Raw genomic sequence first — 9584 nt, 5'->3', positions numbered from 1 at the left:
CATATATAGTTGAATAAAAAAACTAAAATGAAGCCGAAAATGATATGGTTTGGTCATTAGTGTCTTATGTTTTGGGTGTTCTTGTGTTAAGCTTCAGGAAGAAAACTATATCATTTTCACCAAGTTATTTTTTTTTTTTTTGCTTAAAACAAAATTGGGTTTGCTTTTTCGGATTTTGTAGGACCTTGTTCTTATATTCCAGGACTCAATAATTGCGACGAAGTGTGGGCCAAGGCCTAGCTACTAGCTAGAGTACTCAATGCGTATAAATTACAGGATTTAGTCTGGCCCAAAAAGGTAAGCCCAAAACATAATGGTGATTACTCAAAATATCCATAAAGAAATGACACACCTAAAGGCCCATTTATTCTGAAATTTAGATTATGACAAAAAATCCTGAAATCTAGATATTTCAGAGAGTACTAAGTACTAACTAGCTCTGGATTCAAAAAAAGAAAACTAGCTCTGGATTCAAATGACATTTCGCACTTAACCACAATTAATCCATATCCATATGTCTAACAAAAAACAAGAGAAAAAGAGAAATAAGTCCTTAACCTTTTGATTCGTAGACATTTAAATCTTTAATATTAATCAATTTGGACCTTCATTTAGTTTCAACTAATTTTTAGCCTAGTTATACCTAGATTTCTAATTGCTAACGTATAACTCATTCCAATAGAAAATTTGTAAATATTTATTAGCAAACAAGCTATACAATGACTAACCTCTACAAAAACAGTTAATAATTATGTAAATTAATTTAAGTTGATATAATAATTAGTTTATTAATTTATTTAAATAAATATTAAATATTCAAATTTTGCTATATATGTGTAACCATTTATTAGACAACGACAAACCCTTAAATTTCGGATGTGAAAATAACTGTAAGGATGCAATAAGAAGTTTCTTGTTGTTATAGTATTAGAGCCGTATTTTACTTTCATTAAGACACCAACTACCACATACTATTTCCCACCAATCAAATGATGAAAAAACGGGACACATGCATTCAAAGAATAATCAACACCGTCATTCAAATATTCAACTATACGCGCGTGTAATCCACTTCCACACTCACTACCTTTTCTTTTTGTCAAAATAATAATAATGTCTCCAAATATGACCAACAAAACATGATCCTACTTTGGATTGGTTCGCCGCTCTCTTTCATTCATCTCTGCAAGTAACACAATTCTGCTTCAGTTAACAGTAACTCTTTCACCAATTTCAATCTTGCTTCACTCTTTCAGGGTACTTTACTTTCACTATCTTTGATTTTCCATAATGTTCTTTTTTTCTTCCAATTTTTAAGGCCTTGTTTGGTTACATGTCCTTGTTCTGTTCAGTGCCTCACTTCTTCATGATCAAATCAATCTGGGAATTTTTTTAAAAGCTTGTTAATTTTGGATTCTTTTGATCCTTGATGATCAAACCCAATTGGGGATTTTGGGAATTGGAACAGTATGCATTGGTTGTTGGTGGTGTTTGTGAGTTTGGACATTGATGTTATGTTCCCTTTGCATGTCAGGACCTGATGTGTGATTAAATAGCAAATAATCAAATTAGTAATTAAAAAGTTAAAAACTTTGTGGTTTGAGAGCATTGTTTTGTGTGCTGAAATTGAGGCTCATATGTGTTTGGGACCACTACATGTTTTTGGAATTCAGCATCTAGTAAGATAGCTAGATAGATAATGTTTTTAACTCTTATGCTTATCTTCATTGTTTGTTACTTTGTTCATTCTTGAACTAAGCTTATGAGTAATGAGTTTCTCAAGTGACATTAATAAATTTCCTTGCAGGGTTATTCACTCTCTATTTTGTTCTAATCACTTGTTAAGGTTTTGACCAACATTGCTTTCTGCAGGTTTGTTGAATTGAATCAAGGTTCATTTTGTTTTCCTTCCAAATTGAGAAATTTTGTTTTCACTTTTCAACTATGTATCCTGGTGGTTACACTGCTGAAGTTACAAGCTTATCCCCAAGAGCTACAGAAAAGGATGTGCACAATTTCTTCACATATTGTGGCATAATTGAGAATGTCGAAATCATCAGGCAATGTTTCTCAACCTTTATTCACTGATAAAAGTATATTATATTGAAATTGAATCATTGTTGCTAGTTTTTGTGATCAAGTGTTGACTTCGATTAGATTGTATAGTTTGGTATTCATGGTTCTATAAAAAATGTTGGAAAGTCTCAATTCTTCTGCATTTTTCTTTATGTAGGTTGCGTATTGAATTTCTACCAAGTCTTGATATTAATATAATTTTTAGACAATATAAATGAAATGAGTAGCTATTTTTATTCTTGGAATACGTATTTTGAATATGTTTTAAGATCATACAAGTATTTCTGGTGTGATGGACGATTATACGAACTTGTGATATTTGTCTACAAGACAATGCGAGTAAGTCGCAAATGTTAATACTGGTAGAATATTATCCCTCAATTTGAGAGAGACATTAGTGTTTCTATATTGGAGGATGTGTTTATGTCCATTACTTTCTTTATATTTGATAGATTCCAGATTATCTCAAATTCTTTTGAGCTTCCTTTGTCTATATATACTTTTGCAATGTATTGAGCTATTTCGCAATATGTCTATTCAAAGGTTTTTCATTACTAATTGCTGCTGTTACAATTAAGGAAGTCATAGATTTCTCTTTCTAATTTACATTGCCATAATGTTTATTCTTTTCTGAATAATAAGATAAATAAAAATCAGCATGCTGAAATAGACTATTTTAAAGATGTTGATATGGGTTTGTTCACTTCACTCCACAGTTCTGTTGAATATAAAGAATGTATACTTGTAAGTTGCAAGGTTCAAATGATATCATGGAAATAATAATAGGAAGAACTTGTTCTTGTCATTGTCAAGATACAGATCCGATGAATGTTCATCCACTGCATATGTGACTTTTAGAGATGCTTATGCCTTGGAAACTGCATTGTTGCTGAATGTAAGTTGTTTTCCCTGTTGCTTCTTTGATCACTTTGTGAATATCGCGGATCAAAATTTGGCGTAATATACCATAGATTTCTTTCTCTTGAATTTCTACTAATGCGCGCTACATAAATATCGTTTTTAGTTGATGCTGATTTGTTTAGCATTGAAGTGCAAGATGAATATGAAACCTCTTCAAATCACTTTCAAGTTCTGTCTGATCAAGCTAATAATTGAGTTTTAGTTCAGCATGTAAATATTAATAACCCTTGTTAAGTATTAATTCGGATTAACATGTAATGAAAATTATTAATCCAATTATCCAAAGGTGGTTGATGCATCACTCTCTCACTTTACAATCCAAATCCTTTGGTATTCTTGAATAATGTTTGCTAACCTGCATATTTTGGTGCAATGCAATTTCAGGGATCCATGATTTTGGACCAATGCATATGCATTTCGCGTGGTGCAGATTACATCGATGACTGCCATAATTGGAACAGTCATGAATCAAAGCCTGAATACAACGTTACTACCTCAGAAGTATGCTTGAAATTCTTCCTTAGGAATAATGTCTTTGTGTTTAGTTTGACCAAGTTGATATTCAACCATTGATTAACACTATTTTCTTCAACAGGACATGCATATGGATAAGTTTGTTTCTTCCCCTGGAGAAGCACTAGTTATGGCACAGGAGGTCGTAAAAACAATGGTAGCTAAGGGATATGTCTTGGGAAAAGATGCATTTGTCATGGCAAAATCATTTGATGAATCTTACAGTGTATCATCTACTGCGGCGACCAAGGTTGCCGAACTCAGCAGTAAAATTGGGTTAACTGACATAATCAATTCTGGTTCCGAAACCTTTAGATCCGTGGATGAGAAGTACCATGTTACAGACATCACTAAATCAGCTGCAACTGTGACCGGAACAACAGCTATAGTAGTGGCAACAGTTACAGGGAAAGCCGCTGTGGCGACCAGTAATGCCATTGTCAACAGCAAATACTTTGCAAAAGGGGCTCTCTGGGTTTCAGACATGTTGAGCCGTGCCTCGAAAGCTGCTGCTGATCTCGGGCAGCATGGGAAGTGAAACTCCAAAGATGTAAATTGATCTCATATATGTTCAACTGTTATATGTACTCAAAATAAACCAATAGAAATGCTTGTGTTATTGATCTGAGCTATAGAGTATGAGGATTGAACTTGTTTGTGTATCATTTTTAGAAATCAGAGAAAAATGTAGAGTTTCTGTGTTACATACATTGTTCCTTGTAAGTGTTGCATAATGTTAAACTAATGTTCATGTCTGAATTTTGGAGCATGTTAAATTGTTAAGAGACATGAAAGGTGATGCAGAGAAAAGATTCAATGCAGGTAAAGAAACTCTGATACCATGTTACGAATCATAACGAGAAGTTGAATATGGTAAGAAAGTTGAATACACAAGCAGATTATAACTTTATACATAGGGTGATAAATATTAAATATTTAACAAACACTATAATATTCCCTAGCTTGCTACATAAAAGATGATTAATTTTAGATTCAAGTAGATTTGTTGAATCAAGACATCAACCATCTTTTTCATGATGCATAACACAACCGGTTGTTACTTTTCAAATCATTAGCATTCAACAATCTTACATAATAACATGTGAACTAATTTCTAATATTTTTATGCTGCAACAGGTTGATTCCTTGCCAACCACACTCTTATACTTTTATGGTCATCTTAGCCAACATTATCTCATGGAATAAAACTAGATATTCATCATGCTCTTTACATCCCAACCACTACTTTTCCCTTTCCAACCTTGCTTTTTGCAATAATTAAATAAATAAAAAGCTTAGTTGCATCCATCTCAATTAATTGACTGTTCCTTTTCCCTTGATTCATTCCAACAGATTAACAAAACCATATTTGTGCTAAGTTTTACCTTGATAACATGCATCCTTGCCTATGTATATGTAGTGGTTGGATTCTTTGTCCTAGAGGACACTACTATTTAAGGAATTATATTAATTTAGTGAAAATTTCAAAATTACATGAAAGTGACAAGTCATTGGATATAACAACTCTACATCATCATCATCATCAAACAACTAAATCTTGTTCAAGCTAATTTGTAAGGGTGAAAGTTGAGAAATTATCATTTGCATTGCATCATCATGGTGCTTTAAGTACAAAAGTTTCAATAACCATTTTCTCCAAATAAAGTAGCATACCAAAAAGGCAAAAAGTCTTATTTGAAAGTAAAGCTACTAATTTATTTAATATATTATTTTTTCATACAAAGTCTTCAAAGTTGTGATGCACTCTTCCTTTTAATGTCAAAACTGTCCATATCAATTGGGGTCACTGACAAATAACAAATTGACAATGTTAGGTGAATTTGTGAACGTATATAAAAGAAAAATGTACCAACCTTGTGTATTCTACATCTAACACTATTATATCATCCACATAAATAAGCAATTGCCACCTTCAACCATTAACTGCATTGTAACTGTCATCTACCCTTAGCCACCTAAATGGATTGTGATTTGATTGGACAGCAAAGGAGACATGTAAACAATGGAATTTTTTCACTTGCCAGTATATGAACACATGTATATGATTAAAAGAAGACATAATTAGTAGGTATAAGGGGAAATAAAGGTTACCCATTTGGCACAAATCATTTGTATCATTCAGGTGTTCCTTAGTGGTGATTTATCTTTTGGATGGCACAACATGGAGTTTCAATTCTAAATTCCATGATCACATTCACATCAATTTGTTAGAAATTTATCATATAAGAATATGAATTTAAATTCTTATCGATGTAAAGTTTGTTTATATACTTACTCAGTCGTGTATATGTATATGTCTTAGTCTTGTACATTATCTTTTTTGGTTTCTCACGATATATTCTAACTCGACAAGTCAATAATTAATTCGCAGCAGATCTGAACTCCACTCAAGAGTTTATCGTTGACCAATAGATTTCTGAATACACAAGACAGGATTCTAACTCCCAACACTTACTTAATCGGAGAAGTAAATTGATCATTCAACCAATCCAAGTTGATTAGTCACAGTTTTGTACATTATCTAATATCGAATTCGTCTAAACTTTTGATATACCTAAAATAAAATACAATTTCTTCTTTCATTTTGATTAATATGGTAACAAATCTTGTGATGATGAATGGAAACTAGTCTAGAGAACCCTCTTTTCAAATTTTAAGCGCCTTTTCTGTAGTATATAGTATATATAGTAGCTATGAACTGTGGTTGATACCTGAAGTCAAATTTGGAGATTCTTCTTGTCTTTGGGAGTTTAGGACCATGTGGCCTATGCTGTGTCGTTTTGTTACTTATTTCCAAAGCAACGGACTAAAAGTTCAACTTATTTTAAACTTGATGTAGAAGAATCATAAACAATACAACATAGACAGACTAACCTTAAAATCAGAATCATAAAGAACTAACTAATCTTATGAAACATCTTTTAACTTCAAAAATATTTTATGTATGCTTTTGAAAGTTGTTAGTGCAGAAATAGTCTATTATCAGTTATTATAATAATTGTTATTTTTTAAGAAGGATAGTGGATATACATTCACATCACATGATTTGACTCAACTACAAACTTCTTTGGCCCGATTTGACCAACTAGTATGCTATTTTATGCCACCACTTAACTTGAGTATATATATATAAAATCCAAGAAAATATGAGTTGGTGAAAGCAGAGAATCAATATATAGCAAAAAGCACACACTTAGTCACTTACCATCTGCAGATAAATTGGGACTTAACAAAATTTTATATGATTAATTCTTCTATAACCAAGAAAGTGAGAAACTGTGATCCAATATAGGAGGCTGCAAAAAATGTGCTACCTACAAATGATACTGTGAATGATAAATTTGGTAGCACAAGGAAAATCATGGAAATTGCATTGAGCTCATAAGTCCAGAAATCATTCATCATTCAAGACCTCTAATGTATTGATGTAGTGACTCAAAACATTACATCTTTGAAATTGTAAAAAGGAGAATTCATCTTGAAGTAAAAGAATGCACATATACTAACTAAATTGGTAATTCACTTTGCACGAAAAGGAAATTTTATACAATACAACCCAGAATTCTTTCTTTCTTTCTTTGTATTTTTATTTTTATTGGATTTTTTTTTTTTTTTTTTGTGTGTGGAATGGAAAATTAAAAAAGTGTACACTATGCAACAAGCTGCAGTGGTTGTGCAAAAAAAAGACAAATTAGAACACATTATTTCACTCTTTCTATTGCACAATTCCATGATCTTCACTAATAGTATCAAGCATGCTAAAAAAAGTTCACTATACAACAAAATCTCACAGAGAAAATAAAAGACTAAAAACTCAAAAAAAGAAAAGGTCTTTATGTAAGTATCACCTGGAAGTATATGAAACTAATAGCAGCAATTGGGGCAACGAATTAGTCCATTTTCATTGCAATCAGGGCAACGTTGGAATCCACCATCATCACAATCACAATCTCGTTGCTCTTCTTCTTCATGATAACCTTCATAGTAGATTTTACAGCTTCCAGAACATGTTTCACAAGGAACAAATCTAACATCACCACATACCTCACAAACTTTCTCTTCAATCCTCTCACAACATTCCAATTTCTTCTCAAGCTTCCCATCTTCATGCAATCTCTGAATCTCTTCAGCTCCACCAATGTAGTTCCTCCCAACAAACACCTTTGGCAACCCTCCACCACTATATGCATCACCAAGAAGTTCTTTCAGCTCCTCCTTGAACCCCGAATGCATCGAAACATCCCTCTCATCCATCCTCAAATGCATCCCTTTGAGGATCATCCTCACCTGGCAACAATCCTCATAAGTCTTCCTCACCCCACGAAGGCTTGTGAAGTACAACACAACTTTTTCCTTCCCACAAGAAGAAGGATGAACAACAAGATCAACATCCTTCGAATTCGAAACTACTCGATCATCGTCACCCCCTCCTCCTCTGCCTTTGCTCTTCTTATTGGATACTTGTTTCTCTTCATCACACAATGTTGATGGCCTAAGGTGAAAAGGGCTTTCAGGTGATAGCTGCATCAATGATTTTCTAAAAGATGCAATGACTTCAGGATCAAACTCTGAGATTGCAGGGTTGAGTCTTGCTTCTTCTTCACTCATTCTAATCCACAATGACCTTGGTGGATCATCAACAAGTGCTTTTGATACTGGAGTTCTAAGTTCTGCTTGGACATCATCATCATCATCATCATCATCATCATCATCATCATCATCATCATCATCACCACCCTTGATATCAAAAGAGAAGCTCTTGAAGTGATTTGGTGACCTGTAAGGGCTTGTGTCCTCAAGCCCTGCCATCAATTCCCATGTGTTGATTGTTTCAGGTTCACCAGGTGGTGTTCTTGTTGGTGTTTTAGGAACAACTTTTGTCAACTTTTGCTCAATCATGTTGGACCAAGTCTTGGCTTCAACCAACTCCATTGAAAACTCTTCCTTCTTCTTAATCCCCTCCTTCTCTTTCTCTGGGATGAAGCTTGTTCCATGATCAAACCTGAAACTCTCACTGTTTGTAAGCATTTCTTTAGATGAAGGCTTTGGAGCAGGGGGATTGAGCTTCATGGTGTCTAGGGTGGTGGATTTGAGTGCCACAACATGGTAGTTATCACCTTCAGCTTGTGGAGGATGATGAACATGCATTGAGTAGCTTCTGGAAACAGGAGAATATGGAGCATTGCAATGGCGGCAACGTTTCTTTTGCTTGGAACTAGCACAACCCATGATCACAAAAAACAAAAATAATAAATTTTGACCATAAAAGAATAATTTTTTAAAACAAAAACTCAAACTTTGAGGTTTCAATTTTGGTGTGCCATTAAAGACTTACAGCAAAATTGAGAACCATGGAATGATCAATGATCAATGATCCACAGAATGGTGATTGCCGATTGTGGAAAGAAAAAGGGTGAAAAAAATTAAATAAAACAAGGCAATTCATCAATCACCATGTGTGCAAAAAACAAACCCACAATTTGTTTGCGTTTGTGATGATCATCATGAACATGTTGATGGAGATGCAAAGAAACAATGGCAACTAACTTTCAAAGATTGTTTTTTTTAATGTTGTTTTGTTCCAACGAGAGAGGAACAGAAAAAAATGGGAAAAAGGAGTCTGAAACTGAAGAAAAATCTGCAGAAAGAGAAATGGGAACGGAAGAATTTGGAAAGTGAATTGCTTAAAGGTCAAAGAAACGAGGCCAAGTGATTGATCAAGATCACCACTTTGATCCCACACGGTTTTTCTTTCTCTCTCTTGAATTTTGGAGAGAGAGAGAGAGAGAGAGAGAGAGAGGAAATGAAATGAACAACAAGAACAGCAGGAATGAATGAGTTGCTAAATTTTAAGGATGCCACTTACATTGATTTATACGATGAAATACTTCCATTTTTCTTGAAAAATATTCACGTAGTTCAAAATAGGGGGAAATTACAAAAGTTTTAGTTTTCTTAATGACTTAATTTTATTTTGGATAAGGTGATTAACCGATTATCCGTTATCCGTTTAAAATTAATTAGTATAATTTTTATATAAAAAAGGTGACATA

General features: G+C 33.5%; 2 protein-coding genes across 4 annotated transcripts; one reads left to right on the top strand and one right to left on the bottom strand.

Annotated features, from left to right (window-relative positions):
- The first annotated feature begins 1020 nt into the window (after positions 1 to 1020).
- Positions 1021 to 4269, top strand: LOC107635322 (RNA-binding (RRM/RBD/RNP motifs) family protein). Of its 2 annotated transcripts, XM_016338777.3 has the most exons (5): positions 1021 to 1257; positions 1873 to 2060; positions 2896 to 2971; positions 3382 to 3498; positions 3593 to 4269. In XM_016338777.3, exons 2-5 carry the CDS (start codon positions 1945 to 1947, stop codon positions 4046 to 4048), a joined length of 765 nt encoding a protein of 254 aa, XP_016194263.1. In that variant the 5' UTR covers positions 1021 to 1257; positions 1873 to 1944; the 3' UTR covers positions 4049 to 4269. The 2 variants fall into 2 exon arrangements, with proteins under 2 accessions (XP_016194263.1, XP_088342060.1); XM_088485934.1 differs by lacking the exon at positions 1021 to 1257 and having other exon boundaries at positions 1801 to 2060.
- A 2953-nt stretch (positions 4270 to 7222) lies between these two features.
- LOC107635321 (uncharacterized protein At3g28850-like) lies at positions 7223 to 9354 on the bottom strand. Of its 2 annotated transcripts, none has more exons than XM_088485565.1 (2): positions 9009 to 9354; positions 7223 to 8746 (listed from the first exon to the last, which is right to left on the bottom strand). In XM_088485565.1, exons 1-2 carry the CDS (start codon positions 9041 to 9043, stop codon positions 7396 to 7398), a joined length of 1386 nt encoding a protein of 461 aa, XP_088341691.1. In that variant the 5' UTR covers positions 9044 to 9354; the 3' UTR covers positions 7223 to 7395. The 2 variants fall into 2 exon arrangements, with proteins under 2 accessions (XP_088341691.1, XP_016194261.1); XM_016338775.3 differs by having other exon boundaries at positions 8867 to 9352.
- Positions 9355 to 9584: the final 230 nt, after the last annotated feature.

This window comes from Arachis ipaensis, chromosome B4 (assembly GCF_059453495.1).
Source record: "Arachis ipaensis isolate K30076 ecotype BB chromosome B4, ASM5945349v1, whole genome shotgun sequence".
NCBI lineage: Eukaryota > Viridiplantae > Streptophyta > Magnoliopsida > Fabales > Fabaceae > Arachis > Arachis ipaensis.
This window is presented reverse-complemented; position numbering and strand designations above follow the sequence as displayed.